The sequence below is a fragment of the Ictidomys tridecemlineatus genome, chromosome 6 (assembly GCF_052094955.1).
Source record: "Ictidomys tridecemlineatus isolate mIctTri1 chromosome 6, mIctTri1.hap1, whole genome shotgun sequence".
Taxonomy (NCBI): Eukaryota; Metazoa; Chordata; class Mammalia; order Rodentia; family Sciuridae; genus Ictidomys; species Ictidomys tridecemlineatus.
This window is the reverse complement of record NC_135482.1, coordinates 34,083,885-34,102,522: the sequence shown is the minus strand read 5'-3', so window position 1 is coordinate 34,102,522 and position 18,638 is coordinate 34,083,885. Positions and strand designations below refer to the sequence as shown.

At 35.0% G+C, this 18,638-nt stretch overlaps 1 protein-coding gene across 3 annotated transcripts in view; it reads left to right on the top strand.

The window, feature by feature from the left end:
• The window catches only part of Tmtc2 (transmembrane O-mannosyltransferase targeting cadherins 2), a 376,362-nt gene extending 369,545 nt beyond the window's left edge, over nt 1–6,817 (top strand). For all 3 annotated transcript variants that reach the window (XM_005324409.4, XM_078053055.1, XM_040280265.2), the window contains one exon: nt 4,160–6,817. In XM_005324409.4, the coding sequence (XP_005324466.2) occupies nt 4,160–4,339 (180 nt within the window). In that variant the 3' untranslated portion in view covers nt 4,340–6,817. The remainder of the gene's footprint in view (nt 1–4,159) is intronic.
• The last annotated feature ends 11,821 nt before the right edge of the window (nt 6,818–18,638 follow it).

Genomic DNA, 18,638 nt, shown 5'->3' with positions numbered 1-18,638 from the left:
AAGTAAAATAGCAGTCAGAATATTCAGTTAGAATCCCCTAGAGACTTGGAAAAGACGTCATTTGCAGCCTCGGTATGGCTGCCAGTCATCCCATTTGATGTGAAGCATCTGTTGTCTTCAAGGAATCAAGAAAGGTCTGGTTCCCCTTTCTAGTCTGTGAAGCGGGTGGTGGCGTCATTTGTTATAGAGAGCTAGAAGCCTTGTGTTACTGGGCTGCAAGCTGCTGCCTGCCTTGGTTAACAGGCTGAGAATTTCATCAGCTGTCTTCAATAAAAGACAACGTGTGTGAGGGAAGACATCAGCTATTGTGGTTGTGTTTGTCTTCCCCATCCATTGACTCACAGCCAGCAAAGAACAATGACACCAATCAGCTGGCCACCTGAAATTCTTACATTCAATTACACAGTAATGTCTGACTATTTAGAAACCCCTGGCAAGGTCTTATTTCCATACCTTCTTCTTCTTCTAGTAACATTTAATCCTTTATAGCTTCATTTATAAAATTTCATTTGAACATTTACTGACTTATATAATTGCATAACCAAGAGAAAAAGTCTACTTTATGAGGGGATAGATATTAAATCTAACATACTTTGTTCTATATGCTATAACCTCATACAGAAAATTTTATCGCAAAAGTCGTAAAATGAGAGCATTATTGATCTAAGAAGTGACCCATACAGCAGTACTTCTTCAATTTTAATGAAGATACAAAGCACCTGGGGATATTGTTCAAATTCACATTCTGATTCAGTAAGTGGGGCCTGAGATTCTGCATCTCTGTTAAAACAAAAAACAAAGCAAAGAAAGAAAGAAAGAACCCAAGCAATGCCATTGATATTTTCTAAACACTGGTTTGCATGGCTGTCCTAAAAGGCCAGAAGGCATTTGGACCAGTGGGTATCCATTAGCCACCTTAGCCATCTCTGGAGGGGAGACATGACAGACTTAAAATAAAGACTCTGTCTTTAAAGGGATAAAACAACATCCAATTTTATTCTGAAATTTTTAAATAAACATTGAGGTTGCTTATGTTGAAATAACTGTTGACAAGGTGATGATACTCATGTCACATTTAAATAGAATTGTTTATAGATTTAATCGATTTCCATTCACTCAAATAAGAATGCATAATGATGTTTTAAGCATTTCTATTAAAAGAGAAAATAAAATATAAAAATAGTTTATACAGAAATGTATAACTGCTTGAAGATATTGGATGATCTTAAATGTGCACATTTTTAGTTAACATGTGTCTTTACTCCTCAGGGAAAACAGTATTGTGAGCTTCCATGAGATCTGTTATCTCACATTAACAGTATAATACCAATTTGTGATTATTTTTGTTTAATAAGTAACATGCTAAGGTAGATAATGCAAAATTAAAGTTATTACAGAAATGCCATTATAATTAGCTTTCAGAATTCATTTAATCAGGACAGTTTTAACTTCCTAATTGTGTTTTCTTAGATTACTATTGAAATACTAAAATTTTATTCCTTATTTGAGATCAGGAAGGTAACTCCCAAGGACAGAAGAACCTCATGCTGTAATTTAGAAATAGCAGTGAAGTTTATTGATGTCGCTGGGTTGATGGTATTTCACTGCCTATTTTAACTTCCATATCTTTCTGGTTTAACCTAAGGAAATCTAGGAAGCCGGGAAGGGTAAAGCCAGTTTAAAAATCATCAGCATCTAGATTTGGTGTGGATCAGGCACATTAGCAGGACTGTCTGTGTTCTCGTGATCTCTCCAGCAACCCCATGAAGCAAGTCCTGTTGTCATCCTCTTTGTAGAAGAAACTGAGGTCTCAATCCCTCACCCAGCTTGTTCAGGTGCATACTTGTCTGTGGTAGAGCTGGGATTGAACCTAGGCCATCCAACTCCATAACCTCTAGGTTTTTTTCTAAGCATTTACATTGCATTTATAGGTGCAGATACTATTAAGTACAGACTTGTTGGTAACAAAGTGATTCAAGAAATAATGATTATCCCACAGGGCCATCTGTTTTCTCTCAACCCCATCACTGGGCCTCTTCTATTTCTGGTTAGTGAGGAATGGTGTCCAGCAGTAGTTCTCTCTCCCTATTTCCTCTCTTCCCACTAGATAGCAGGAAGTCTGAACATTTTATCTATTTAGCATCTCTAGTAATTCAAGCTGTGGATACACTTCACCATCAGTTTAGAAGCAGTTTATTGATAGTTGTGCCAAGGACTGTGAGGGGACATAATTTAGAAATGTCTAGGCATCAAGGAACTCGAGAAAAGAATGGTGGTGTGATAACAGTTCTGTTAGGAAGATGGAGTAGGTGGTGTTATTTTCAGTTTCCAATGTGGAGCTTTTCACTGCACATGTAATTTAGAGCTCTGTTTATTTGGACTGGTGTTTAAAATTAGAAGCTGACCATCTGTATTTTTCTTGATAAGTATGGAGTCATCCTGACCAAAAGGTTTTTGAAGGTCAGGAATAGCTTATATGTGCAACATTGTTTTTGGAAAAGAAAAAAGAATGTAGCAAGTCTGAAAATAATGCTCAGTGTTTGAGAATTTAAGAGCATTTTGATATGCATGCAGAGACATGTAGCCATTGAAATCAAAATTATAAAGGCTACACAGTAACAGGAAAAGTACAAAGCAACATAATGCAGAGCCTCAAGTAAAATAAGCCTTGGAAAGTGACCTTGACATTTGTAGAGTGTCTGCTTTGTACCTGCATTCTGCTATATGGATTTATTATTTTTTTCCCTATCTTTCTAACAGCATGCAAAAAAGTTGATGTTATTTTAGTATTTCACATATGAATGAATTAGGGTATAGATTTATTAGGGGACTTCACCACGGTCACAGTGATTGGGCAATAACTCAAAATCCAGATCTCTTAAAATCCAAATGGAATCATGCTTTTCCCCAGTTAGTTTTTTTCTGAGCTTTTCCACCTTCTTCCCATCATTGTTTTGGTTCAGAAATGTTTTTACAGTAAAGAGTGGAGTGAAATAAATTCAGCCAAAAGGTGAAAATACTAAATTGTAAAGATGACTGGGAATTATTTTAGCTTTTTACAGAGTTGAAGGACAATTAATAGTTGACACTATCTGTAAAATGAAAGCATAATCATAGCATAAACATTGTCTTATTTTATCTGATAGTTGAAATATGCATTGATGTGATTGCCAAAATGTTAGCTGTTCCTGTTAGCCAGAATATTTTAGGGACAAGACAAGAACAGACTTTATTTTAAGATAACAAGCAAAATGTTTTTTCTTTGGTTAGTACTTTCATTGTTAACTGATGTCTCAGACATTAGTATGAGAGGTTTGAGGATGGAAACCTTTATATGAAACTAGCGCTACGTACTTCCTCATCCTTTAAAAATATGTTTTAAAAGCTTTTTAAAACTTTTCACATGATAGTTTTCTATTGCAACTATCATACATTACTGAAAATTCTACAAGAATTGCTTAACTACTCTTAACAAGTAATATGAAACCTTTTTATAAAGATTATATTTTTCCATAACCATATTTTATCTATTTTGAAATTGTGTTTTTCACCATATTTATAGTAAACATTCACCACTAGAAATTTACTAGCTTTAAAAATAAGGATTTGGTAAAATACTTAGGTTAGGTTTGGAAAGAACTTTAGTGGTTGCATTTGAATTTTTTTTCAGGGTTGTACTCTGAAAACATCAATAAAATTTTATAGTTTTAAGTTTTTGCATAAGAAGCCTGGCATATTGCTAAAAAGAGACAGAAGTGGGTAAAGATTTTTCACTGAATTTTTTATTTTTTGTTTGTGAATCTCAAAGACATTTTATTCTTTTTATAACTTGAAGTTATATCACTATAACCTTTGTTTTCACAAAATATACTCTGAATAGGTCAGTAGGCCTTTGTTACCTATCCTTTTTTTTAAAGAAAAAATACTATTTTCTAGCTGCCTGTCCTCCTTAAAGCATAAAGTACAAAGCAACTGTTTAAAATCTTTTTTTTTCTTCCTAGTTATCTTTGTCAGTTTGTAAAATTTGCTAAATTTGCTTGCATCGTATGCTTCTAGAGATGAGGGAATCATTTGCATAAATGGATGAAGATTTTTGTCTTCCATGAAGGACAGCTTGAAATGGACACATAATCCTTTTATTCCCTTTCTGTTGTTGCAGTATCCGGCTGCTCTGATGAACCTGGGAGCCATTCTGCACCTTAATGGCAGACTCCAGAAGGCTGAAGCCAACTACTTACGGGCTCTGCAGCTCAAACCTGATGATGTCATCACACAGTCCAATCTCCGAAAATTGTGGAACATCATGGAAAAACAAGGTTTAAAGACTTCTAAGACCTGACACAGGAGGACAGAAGCTCATCCTCTTAAAAGCTGGCTCCATTAACAGACCAAACTTCTCAGAAGTGTTATGCTAAGATCTCGTTTTTTTGCACTTCAAGACCCGAGTAGAGGTCATTGAGGTCATTGTCACTTCTGGGAGAATTCACTTTGCTATTGGCACAGCCTTTAACACCAAAAAGGGGAACATTGGAAGCCTCCTTGAGAATGTAATTGTTGCCCATAGACTGTAAACCAGAGCACTTAACACAGGATCTTTTGACATTCTTAAAGGGGAGGGGGTACTTTGGTTATAGTTTTTTTTTTTTTTCATTTTTGAAAGCTAATTTTGAAATTATATGGTTCCTTAAACACTGTGAGAGGAAGTCAGAGTGTCCATTCAGCCACAATACACTATTAAGATTGTTAATAGGGAGTGATTAACATAGTGTGAATCACAGTGAGCCTCTGGTTGTCCTAATGCTGCTGTCTTCCGTCTTTGGGACAGCCTGCTTATTGGTTTCTGAAGCTTAGAAAACTTTTTGTTCTGTTTAATATTGTATCAGGACCTGTCAGAATCTGCAGTTGTTTCTCAACTAGTGCACAAGATGACTTGGATGTTGACTCTTTTGAACATCATTTGCTTTTCATGTTCTGAAGGATATGGAAAATAGAGGTAGTCTTTGGAGAGGGGCTAGAGAAGCCTTATATCTGTCAGGCAGGCATTTTTGTTTCAGTGTTGTCAATGTTTTCTCCAAAACTGTCCAGTAGAATTCATTGTATTAATTTCTTTTGATATTTCTTTTTAAAATGGCTGTTCTTGGCTAACATGCATGGTTGCATAAGGATGAGAGAAAGGGAAGCTTATAAGTGTTCTAGTTCCAATAACTAATAGATAGCAGTTAGACAAAAGGGAAGATATGTGTGCTTCCCAGATTTTGTTGTTAAAAGATCAAGTCTACACAAAGGAGTGTATGATGTTGGTTTCCCAGTTTTTAATTTTGTATTTTGCAAAGAATTGTATGAAATCATAATCAATTTCTAATAGATACCTAAACAGCAGTGCAGATCAATTTTCAAAGGATTATTTTTATCTTATTTGTTCTTCCTGAAAGGTATGAAAAATGAGTTGTTTTAAACTGCAATAGAATATAGCATTAACCTGTATATGGATAGGTCTTCTGCCACGTGATTTTCTCAGTTGAAAACTATTTTTCACTAGCAAATTGGGTATTTTATTTCATTACCTGTTATTAACCACTTCACTGATCATTTCACAAATGAAAGACTATAAATGAAGCAGAGAAAAACATTTATTGAACAGTTTTTGACTAGCAATCAAACTTTGCTACTAAAAATTAATTTCATAAAACACCAGTCTGTTATCAACTTTTTATAGAGAAATTAGCTATACGATGCCCTACATATTTATTTATTTATTATTATACAGTAGCAGAATAACAACAACAACAAAAAAACTTGATTCATTAAGCCAGTTCTTTGCAACTGAAAATTAGCTTTTTCTCCTTCCCTTTCACACTCCCTGTATATAAGATCAAATTTCCATTAAAGGGAAGCTGGACATGCAAATACATCATATTATGTTTTATCCATATTTTATGTATTTTGCTATGTATCTGAATACAGTGGGATAAAGAATTTAAAGTAGTGTTGCTATGGCAATAGTGTTTTTGTGAGAAGGGCAAATGTAGTAAGAGAGATTTTTTTAATGGCATTAATAAGAAGGCCCTCCTGTAATGTGTGTATTATTTTGTAAACATTTCATTGAAGGGCCAAAGTTAAGTTATAACTAAATCACTGTGTTTCCAGAATGATATTTAACATTTAACAACCACAAACCCATGGTCAAACTGAAGTAGTGGGTTGAAGTGTATGTTTCATCTTAGTGCATTGGCAATTGCAAAAAAAGAAAAAAGAAAAAGGAATTTAATATAAGGCTATAAAGATAAATTCAATGTCTAACATTTTTATTTATTTAAATAGTTATTGACTTATGACAACTTCCTAGTCTTAACATTTTATGTCTCTTTATTGTTATTGTTTTCTTCCTTTCCAACACTTGTTTCTTAATAGGTTCACTGAATGCACAGTAGAGGCACTTCATGTGACTCAGTTCCCAAGTAGCATTAATAATTGGGCTGTGTCATAAAATGCATGGATTTTTAATAACTACATGTCCCTGACACTTTTCACTACAGGGCTGTACTTAGTAACTGACCAACTCGGGCTTGGGGGGAGGTCTGGGGGGGTGTCAGAACATGATCAAAAATGTCTCCGCTCAGGGATTTATGGTGGATTATTGCAGACAGTGCTAAAAATATAGAGCACAAGACAAGTTTACTAAATTAAAATTTTATTTTTTGAGAAGCTGTTATTTGTATAAATTATCAAGATTTGTAGGCTTTCCTTTTGTAGAAATAATTGTTTATGTGCCAGAGAATTTCAATTTTGTTTTCAACAATAAAGCATTGATAACAAATACTTTGTGTAAGTCTTTTTAAAAGAATCTTCTACATCAATAGCACTTAAACTCTTGATATTTTTCATGGACCTAGGAAAAAGGCTAAGTAAGTAGAGGTTGAGCATCAGAGGTACATGATTTGAATGTATAATTGATAATGATAATTAATTTCTAGTAATTATAATAATAATAAAATTTTCCAGTGTCATCAATTTTACCTGTTAGGATGTTACAATAACAAAGTTTTATTTTCTTTTGTTATTGAACCATTGGAAAAAGGTTCTTAGAAATATCATTAAGTGCAGCATATTTGCCGGTTTCTGCCTCAATCAATTTTTGGTAAAATTGTCCATGTTTATAAGACCCTGGTTCTCTAGTCTATTCTTAGATGAAAACAGAACTCTGTTCTGCTGAGAAATGTCAGTGAAGCACATTTAGGAGTCAGTAATGAAGAAACCTAGGGTCCCAGAGAAGGTGAAAAGTGACAGGGAGTTCCAGTTTGGTTAAAATTGTTGTTCTATACCACTGGATTATATACTTCCTATTTCCTTGCGTATAGGGTAAAAGTTACCTTTGAGGACTTTACTGTATGCTAAACATCCTATGGGTGTGTGAGATTATGTTCCAGTTTTAAAGGTAAGGAAAACAGAGCTCAGTGGTATGGAACAATTTGCTCACTGTCACCAAGCTTGCAAGCGGCAAGCCTGTCCCCAAGTAGTCCAAAGCTCATGTGTTCTCTATCATCTAGGCTCTCAGGTAACAGAACTCAGAGGCCAGAAAATCAAGTTGCAAGTCTCTTGGTATTTTCCTAGCTATTTCACTTCCACAAATCATACTTTTTGCCTTTGTCACTGCAGATGATTGTGAAGATTAAGAGGTAATATATAAGAAACATTTTTAAAAATTGAGATTGTCAGAGCCATAAAATGTTTAAGTGTTCATGCAGCTAAACCCATTTACTTTTTCTTCTGGTCTACAAGTTAAATGATTCAGCCAAAATCCCCAAACCGGTTAGTAGCAACACCCAATACGCTATAAGGAATATCAGTTTATTAACAGGTGTTGGTGCATAAAGTAATTGTATAATTGATTCTGTTTTTAAATTAAAAAGTCATATAACTTGAATTGAAGCCCTAAACCTAATGAAAGAAGGGACTTTTTTCTTTTTTTTCTTTTTCTTTTCCTTTTTTTTTTTTTGACATTGTTTCTCTAGCCTAGCACATTGTCTCTAAGTAGACCATAAAATATGCTATAAATGAAAATTCCATCTATTATTTGCTCATGAATTACTTGATATTTTTTAGAAATCACTTTGTAAAAAGTTAAAATGTGGGATTTCATGACTGTCCATTTGATATTTCCACCAGGTTAATGACAGTTTTCATAGTATGTTTCCAGTAAAAAGAAAGAAAATACATCTAAGTCATTACTGTCCTTTCTAAATACAAGAAAAGAACCTGAGTTTCTATGTATTATTTAAATATTATAATATTTCCAGTTCATTGATATGGACCTTTGGAACATGATTTTTTCACTTCATTTAAATATTATATTCAGTAATTATAGAACTTGCTTCCTATCATTTAAAACTTAATATAATGAAGTGGTATTTGTAGAAAAATTGGCCTGTACATTGGAACTACTATACATTATGGGAAGAACAAGTCAAATGGCAATGGAGTTGTGCTGATTTAGGCTGAATTTTGCAGTAGCAAATATGCACATGTACCAGGATATTGCTGTGTTATTGTGGTTGATTTTCCTGTAGGATCCAGTAAGAGGCACCTTTGAGTCAGCCTTAATGCCATCTGCCACTTCACCACATATTGGCCTTTGGTTGTTAATGGTGTTACATACACATTTAACATATAATTTTCCTCCTGGCCTGCTGGGATTTAAGTTTCTTGTTAACTTGAAATTCCTGTGAAGTTTTTCTTCTAGATTTCTCAAACTGTTCCTCCAGCTTTTTCCAGCTAATCTCTGATATTATTGATGTTACTGTGCTATTTAATTTTCTGCTACCAAAGAATGAAGAGCTTTTGTTTAGGAAAAAATCCTTTGATCAAGTGGGAAAATTACAAATATATGAGACCATGTGATGAGATCATTAAAAAAAAAAAAACCTACAGGAAGTGAAGAAGTCAATATGGTATCTGAAAAAAGTTTCCAGACATGCCCAAAAGGAGAAAGTCAGGTGGGAAAAGTGTAGACGTGGGGGAACTAAATGTAAATTGTTATCAGTCATAAAACTGTTGTGTTGGAGATGTAGGAGATTTGATTACTGTGAGACTGTGGTCTTTTTGGTTGCCCAATGATCTACCAAATTTCAGTCCCTGAATTGGGGAAAAAGCACATAATAAGTAAATGAATATAATATAACTACAAGACAAGAAAACGTTCAGCTAGTTTGAAGTCTAGAACTGGCTGGCTGTCCTGATATGAATATATTCTCTCCTGCCTCCTTGGGATTTGAAAGGTATATCACATATTCAAAACAAAGCTATCAGCCATTCTTTATTGACCTGGAGAGAATACAGTTCTACATTTCAAGTAATAGTTTGTGACTTTTAGAAATGCTTTTTCTAATAATTTTCTATTGTGTCCTTTGCTTTTCTGTCCTAGAGGACTCACAATGAAATTATTCCCTTGGGATCTTTCTCTGATAATATCATTGAACAACTAGAGACTGTAATGAAACTTTTCTAGAATGTACTGAGAGAGAGATCCTGCAATTTCTATCCAAAACAAAACAAACAAACAAAAACTCAAAATATCAAAGAATTGAAGTATCTTTTTTTCCAATGGGACACTCCTCTCATAATAAAGATAATATAGTACCACAAAACCAAAATTGGTGAAGGAAGGAGGAGATGAATGTGGTGTGTGTGTGTGGGGGGGCCTCAGGGGATGTGAATACAGTGGTTACATTTAATTTTAACATGGGCCCTTTTCTTCATCTCATTTAACAAGTAATGGGAACATTGACTGTCTTCCGCTTTTTAATTCTGCATATATCACCATACTAAATGTATAGAACCAGTAAATAATAGATTTAATTTTTGTATTGTTTAAAATATATTGCTAAGCTTAATATTTATGAACATTTTATATTTCCTTTCCAATAGACTATTATTCTACAAATGTGCCTTAACATGCAGTTTATGAAAATGACAATAAGAAAATTTCACTGAAATTCTGGTATTTATAGTTTTAACAAATGTCCTATGCCACTAAATAGTTTGATATTATTAGATAATATTTTATTATAATTTAATAATTTTGCATTATATGCTATGGAAGGGTAGCATTAATGTTATTTTTGTTATATTCTATTGTCTTTTTCCCAAATACACTGTTGATAACATTTATAAAGTGCAATTATTCTAGCAAAGGTTCATCTCTTTCTATAAAAAGAATCAAGGAAGTTTCTTGGTTAATTTGTTGTAACTTCTGTTGATAGACCTGGTATGGTTTGAATATGAAATACCCCATGAAGGCTTATAATTGGATTATAGGAACTATAACCTAATAAGTAGATTAGTCCATTTGATGAATGAATAACTTGAATGGGCTAACTGTATGTTAACTATAGTGGGGGGAGGCACATCTCAAGGAAGTAGCTCACTGAGGGCATGCCTTTGAGGTTTATTTTTTTTGTCCTTGGAACCTTGCACTGTGTCTGCTTCCTGTCACCATGAACTAAGCAGCTTTCTTCTGCCACTTCCATCATGATGTTCTGTCTCACCTTAGGCCCAGAGCAGTGAACTCAGCTGAACATGGACTTAACTTCCGAAATCATGAGCCCTAAATAAACCCCCTCCTCTTAAGTTGTTCTATTTGGGTATTTCAGTCACAGTGATGAAAAGCTGTCTAACATAGACTCAATTATTATTTGAGCTCATATTCCAAAATTTTGCCCTGTGAGTGACAGTGAAGATGAGTTAATCTGCTGCTATTTCTCAAGCAGCCAAAAGTGATACTCTTAGAAATCAATTACAACATCAGAGATCAAGAGGGAACATAGATTTGGCCTCAGCACTATACAAATGAAAAAGCAGTCCAACAAAGCATGTAAAATGGTGAGGTACTAGCTGCAGGTTATATTTCTGCAGAGCCCAGTGCTAACCAGAGTTGGTGAAGAATCTCCACTGGAGTAGAGAAGAGAGAAGTTCTGACTAAATTCAGTTCTGGTTCCTGGTGTAAGACATAAAGTTTTTATTTTAGGATAAATTTATAAATCCTCAAAGAAATAGTTGGTCTAAATAAAAGTGGAACACAGAATTCTTAGAATAGATTAAAGTGTTTACAAGGATCTATTCCTGCCATATAGTGACTGCTTGGTTAATTCTTCTGACCTGTCCATTATGCATCAGAAATCTGGTTCCTTTGCCTTTTGCAGATGGTTACAATGTTTTAAGATTCCAGTAGACAACTAAATGGTGATTTTCTTTCATGAAAAAAAAAAAAAACAACTTATTTGCTTCTTTTTTCACTTACTGTTCTTTATGAAATCAAAGATTTCTGGAGGTTACTTTCTAGTTGAAAGCTCTTCATGTGTCAGAGAAGAATTATAAGCTACATGTCATTTTTCTGTTGCAAAGTCACAATAGAAAATACATTTGCAACAAGTCTTTATGTTATTAGCTAGTCTGATTCATCGACTTTATTCCTCCTCTCTGCTATACACATGCACACACACACACACACCCCAACTCACCATGTGTCTAGGAAGTCCACAGCTAAACCCAAGATCAAACATAAGCATCTGTGCATTTGATCTTCCAAGAGAGGAAGTCATTATGAGGAATGAGACATAATTTGAAATGTTTTGATTAACAGAGGAAATAAAGTGAGAGCAAACCTCTTGTCCTTAGGTGAATGATTTAAATCCACACAAACAAGTTGAGAGAAAATGGGGGCAGATACTTACCTCTCAAGATGTTGCTATAAACACATTGTATATCTCTTTCACACTGTCCTCCACCTGTCACCATCGAGCTGCTGACGTGAGTCATCAAATCAATCCTTTACAAAGAGCATTTTATTTTTTCTCATTCTGGGAAAGAAATGCCACTTGGATAAAGGAGAGATTTGACATATGTAGATGTGTAGCTCTGTTTTCATGATAAGTTTTTCCAAATTAACCTTTAAACATCTTTGTTTTCATTTTATTTCATTTGGAAATTAGCCAAATGACAGAACAATACAGACTCTCTAATACAAAAAACAAAACAGTAATTCTTAATACTGATGAAATTGAGGTGACCACTGGACTATCCTAATCCTATCGCCTTTTTTTTCCCTTTTTTTCTTTTTTATTTCAACTGACAATTTATTCCATTGCTTGGCAACTCTATGCAACTTGCTTCTTGGAACTTCAGGGCAGTTGGACTCTTTTCATAGAAATAAATCTGAATGAACAGAGTTTTAATGATTTCACTCTTTCATGTGCAAGGTGATATTGTTCCTGTTATATATGTTTTTTGCATGCAGTGTGTTTTACAGTTTTCAAAAGGCTCCATATCTTTTATATTCATCTTTTAAAAATCTGATAAATTAGGAGAACCATCATTATCCTCAGATTCAAACTCTATATGATGATTCATAAGCTCAGAATATCCTATGACTTGCCCACACCCACTATGAAAAAAGGTCTTCTGTTTCCTAATTTTATGACTTCAGCCTAAACCCAGGGCAATGGATAAGGATGGATACAATCAATACATTAGGAGAGTCTTGCCTCCTTTGTTTTTTATTTCCTTAGCCTTTGAAGTCCAAATATGATTCAAAAATGTTTCCATCTGAAAGACATTTCCCTCAAAACTGGGGACAGATTCCAATTACATCACTCCGTGGTGAGAAAGATGAGGGAGGCAACCATCATTCCAATGTACCATAAAAATGACTTAGCTTTTGTTTGATCAGTTATTCTTAATTGTTTACCTGAACTGGGGGTTTGATACTAATTGCATTTACTTAAAACTCTGTGCCTATTGAAGCTTTCTGTTGCTATTGGGGTGTTAGTAGCCAAGTTTGGCCTAATTTCTCGCATCATACTGTACTACAGGATATCTGGTGCCGTTGACTAGCTTTTATGAATACCAGGTTCTTGCATCCTGAAGCTCTACGCCTCTGTGAGTGCTATTCTCTTACAGCTTTTTCTTCTTTTCATTCTGCCATTTACCAGCTGTAAACCACGACTCTTTTCTTTTACCCCTAAGAATCATTTACACAGGTCTTTGAGTGTCTAGCTGGCTTTAAAGATTTCTGGTGGCAGAGTGGTTTTAATCAAATGACTTAAAATTGAATATCGAACAACCCTGTTCTTACAATTCCTCTTGCTGCCCATGCCAACCAGGGTTTCCCATGGTTACCTATCACCGTGGATGTTAGCCTATTCTCAGACAATGCTCTCTTCCTTGGTTCACCTCAGTTTGAAAAGTTACTGTTACCTTCTTATTCAGAGCTCTCCAAACCTGAATTATGATATGGAAAATGAATTATCCAAGTGTTTTCCAAAAATTATTGAAAACCTGAAAGCCTATAGTCTATATTTGTCCTTCATATGTGTTTTGAAAAACATGAGCAAATATTTAGGAATCTAGAGTTGTTGTTTTATAACCTGAGTTTCTGGCTTTTCTTGAAATATAGAATATCTGGCAACAGAGGGTCATATCTCTGCATGGTAACAGGGAGAGGTAGGTGACTAGCATTTGTTATTCTTAGCTAGGATTTATTCTCACATGTGCCAATCATCCCTCCTCCTCCTTATGCTTGGCCCCCAGAGCATCTGAATGTAAGACTCCCGCTCTAATCAAAGACAGCTCCTTCCCTAATAGGGGACTCTGAAATATGCTGTTAATATATGTCTTTATTATATGGCCATATACACAAATATAAGAAGTGTGTAAAATGGTTATTATCTAGTTTTAAAATATTCCAAAATTTCTTTAAGACTAAAAACTTTATAATACTATTTTTTTTACTTTGAATAAAGTTTGTAAGTGAATTGGGGAAATGAGAGGTGACATTGTGAAACATTATTCTCAAGTAGATTTGGAGTCATTAACAGATTCAGATAATGACTGGATCATCAAACTTAACCATACATTAGTGTTTGGATAATGGATTTTTGTAATTAACCATCTTAGAGAAAAGACCCTTTCCTTATGTGCTATATTCTCTCAGAATAGTTATTTTCTATATCCCCTATCTTGCAACCTTATACCATTTAGCTAGATTTATACAAATTGTTCCAAGTGCCCCCAACTACAGAATTTAATTCTAATTGATGAAGACCTAGTTTCAAAGCTACAAAAAGCAGGCTACTATGGTAACAAAAAATAAAAATATAAGACAGATGATTCAGAACATATATATTCTATGTAACCTTTTTAACATTAACTGGAAATAACAAATGAACACCAATAAAATAGTCCAGATACAAGAATTTTGCTCTTGAATTTGTTACAGTGAATATGGTTTTCTTTTGGTTAATAATAAAATAAATGGTAAACTTTGAATTAATATGATACATATTATGTAGTATGTAATTTGTAAGGTGATTAAAGTTAGTTTACTTAAGCATTTTCTGTTCAGAAGACTATGACATACCTTATTAAAAGTTCCATCAGTTTAGGAATTTCTTATCTAAAGTGTCTGATTGCCCTCTCTTTCCCCAAAAATGTCTTCAGTAGACTGAACTTGATTAATGAGCTGTTTCATTTTTCACGATAAAGTTAACATTTTCCTTTTCCCAGCAACACTAGCAAATTACTTGATTAATATAAAAAAAAACTCTGATTCACACATAACCTTTGAATAAACAAGTTGTGATACTGTTGGCAACATGCTAAGAGGTATTCCTGTAAGTAGGCTATAAAGGAAATTGCCTTTGTAATTAAATGTATAAAGAGGGAGTCTGTTATTTGCTTGCCACAGTTTTTTTTTTCCTCTTGTAAGTAGAGAATGTATAATGAGATTGGGTCAGAATATCTTTTTCTATGCTCGATTACTATTTACATTCCCTCACTACTCAAAGTCCAAGAAGAAAACGGACATTTATGAAAATCAAATAGTTTCTAATTCAAAATTTCAGGGCTTTCCAATTTTCTCTTTAAGTATGGCAATGAGAGGTAATCAATCCCATGTTGACTGAAAAATATTTACCCTTCCAAAAGATGTTCCTAATAATTAATTACCTAATAAACAAAATCTGTATACCAGCTGGTCTAATAGCCAGATAAAAGGTCTTTGTATAAGAAAAAATTTTAGTCTAAAGTGGAAGAAGGAGAAAAGAAAGAAAATATTCTGCCTTTATCATTTACCAAATACTTGGTATGTCTTACTGCATCTAGAAAATTACAACTGTTCTTTATTACAGCATGCCTAGGTGTCTTTCCAGAATTTTCTTTTCCTTACACACAACTGTGGGAACACACCAAGTGACTAAGAAACACAGTCCACCCAGTGCAAGTGCTGGGATGCTTCAAGTCTAAGCCAGAGGTTGGCCAGCTGTGGGCTGGTGGGACAAACTGGACCCTCCATCTATGAGATCAAATGGGTATGTGCATTTTTGAGTAGCTAAGGAAAAAAAAGATATCAGTGTCCATAAAGTTTTATAAGAACACAGCAGTGCTCAGTCACTGCCTATTGACTAGGACTGCTTTTCTATGACAATGGCAGGACTGTGTGATTACGACAGCAACCTCATGCCCTGCAAAGCTCAAAATATTTATTATGTAGACTGTTCCAGAAAAAGTTTGCCGACCCCTAGTCTAAGCCAACTATGATACTCCTGTCTCTTGCTTTTCCAGGCTCCAATCCAGCTGGCAGTGCCCATGTGACAATGAAACACAAGCAGAATTCTGCTAGGGGGAATTCTGGAAAGGCTTTGCTTTCTTCACATAAGGTTGGCATCTTAACTCCCCTTCCGGCCTTGAATATGAAAGCAAAGTCTGGTTGTGAGAGCAGCAATCTCACAAGCATGGGGTGATGAATATAAAAGTAAAATCCAGGACCCTGGAGGAAGGGAAAGGACCTGAGACCCTGATAGAATTGTTAAGCAGCTGGACCCAGGCCAGCCTTACCCCTTGGCCTTCCTGTTATGTGAAAAAAACCAACTCCTGTCTCTAAGGCATTCCTCACTGGGCATTCAGTTGCTTGTGGGCAAATCCCTTCCTTACTAACATGCCTCCTCTTCCTTCACCAGCACAGGACCCATTTGGTCTTGATTTTACAAGGAGGGTGTGGAGACTGAAGGAACCTTCCTGATATTCTTCCCAGATTTTTTTGTTGTTTTTCTCCATAGGTAAAGTCACTCTTGAGTTGGCTCATTAGTAACAAACTAGTGTTCTCAGCAGCATTATCTGGAATTTTGGAGAAATAGTTATAAGAACCATCTATTTCTCTTTGTAATTTCAAATAGATCAGAGCTGTAGGACAGCTATGTTGTTGCTGGAGTGTTACCCTACCCTGACCCCATCCCTGTATCCTCCACTTAAGTTAGAGTCACCATCCTCTCTCCTCTCCTAATGCTTAGGTCAGACTATCATTCCGCACATGACATCACATATTGGTTATATAATCAGCTCTAAATGTGTTAAGGACAGCAACCAATTCTCACCCCTGTCACTCTAACACCTAGCACGGTGCTATATATACATTACAGGTGATCAAAGAATGAACGGAAGGAAAGCAAGGAGCCCATTTGTCAGATACAAATACAATGTGAGTTGCACAAACATATTCTTTAGTTTATCAGATATCTATTGAGTGTCTATTATATGCCTTTTTCTGGCTGAGGGGAATAAAGAATAAAACCAGCATCACAATAAAAAACTATTTAATACTAAATGCCATATACTGTTCTGAGTACTTTACATATGTTGTTTTACTTAATCTTCACAATACTACTATTAATCCCATTCCATGTGTGAAAACCCTCGGGTTTGGAGAAGTAACTTCCCCAAAATCATACAGTTAAAAGTATACAGTTGGAATTATGATCCATATCCAGTAGATCTAGTTCCAGGATATTGCTTACATACTTGCTACCATTCTTTCAAGCTGCTTTTTCTAATGCGTCAGGTACAGGGAACATAACATAAAGAAAACTTGTCCTCTACTATGGGATTCATGATAAGATAAGGTGCAATTTGCATAATGGAAGAAAACACAGGTCGAGGGTCAATCTGCAAAGTTTCAGGTACTGGCTGCAGAAGGTACTGTAAAACTGTGTGTATATTAATTAACCTCCCTTTGCCTGAATTTCCGTATTAGCAAATTGGGATCACAATAATATCTAACTCATAGGGTTGTTGTAGGTGTGCATGCATAAATAAAAGTACATAAATATAAAGAGAGTTGTTAAAAATTAGCTCCCATGATTATGGAGGCTCTCAAGTCCCACGAGATCTATAGTCAATAAAACAGAGACCTAGGAGAATCATGAGTATAGTTTCAATCTGAGTCTAAGTTCAAGAACCAGGCACAACTTTCAGTTTAAATCTGAGTCTGAAGGCAGGCAAAACCCAAATATCCAGGCTAGAAGACAGCTGAGCAGAGAAAGCAAATTCTCCTTTACTAAGCCTTTTGTTCTATTTGGACCTTCAACATACTAAAGTGGACACCATTGGATGGCCCGCTGCTTCACTCAGTCTAGTGAGTCAAATAATAATCTCATCCAGAAAGACCTCCACAGACATATCCAAAGTAATGTTTAACCAAATGTCTGGGTAACCCATGGCTCAATCAAATTGACACATAAAAATTGCCCTTGTAAATTCATCCCTTACCAGTTTGGCATCCATGCATAACTCCTTCAATGATACTTGGTCTCTAAATGAAGACAATTAAAAGGGCATAAATTTGCCTAACATAGTAAAACTATCCTTCATACAACCAAAAATGCATGAAGAACAGGAAATAAAGTCATTGAGAAAGGTATAATCTTATGTAACTTAAAATGCTCTGGTGTAATATTAAAAATGCTTAACTACTATGCTATAAAGCCAATACATAATTTATTACATAATAAAGTAAGAGAAAAAAGAAGACAAATATATTTGCTATACATTGTTATATTCATAACAAAATAAGAAAAAAAAACCACAAACGGCAATTAGAGTTCACATTTCTATGACGGGTCACCTAGTCATAGCTGGTATTTATATCTCCCTTCTTCCACTATCCAGTCTGTGTATCACTTGCCTTCAGCAAGTATCTCAGCTGGCTATAGTTCTTCACGTGGTAGTGACCTAAACCTTCATTCCTGAAGAGTCGGGGGCTATTTGTAGTCCTACTTGAATTGGATTGTTGCCATTGACCTTCTTCCAGGTAATACTAAGAGATGTCCTAACGGACCTCCAGTATTCCACACAGACTCCTCTTGATATTTACTGGGGAGCAATAGTTCAATTTCCCCCCAGTAATCAGGAGTAGTCACTCCAGCCAGCAGACTATCTTCCTTCTTTGCCTATTGATTCACAGACATGAGGAGACTAACAGAATCATGTGGTTGCCTTAATTTCCAGCTCAGTGGGATTACTGTTGTGTCTCCTGGTGGAATCATTCCTCACTTTGGTTACTAGGAACTCTAAACCAGTAGAGTAGAAAGTCATAGGAACAGAAAGAAAAAAGTTTTGCTGGTGGGTCACTAGGGGTAATAAGGAATGGCATGATACTTTTTTCCACCACTTGAATCCTGAACCTGTAGACCCTGACTCATTTATAGAGAACACAAATATCTTGCTTTTATTGCATACTTATATATATATATATATATATATATATATATATATATATATATATATATATATATACCTCTTCACCAAATTAC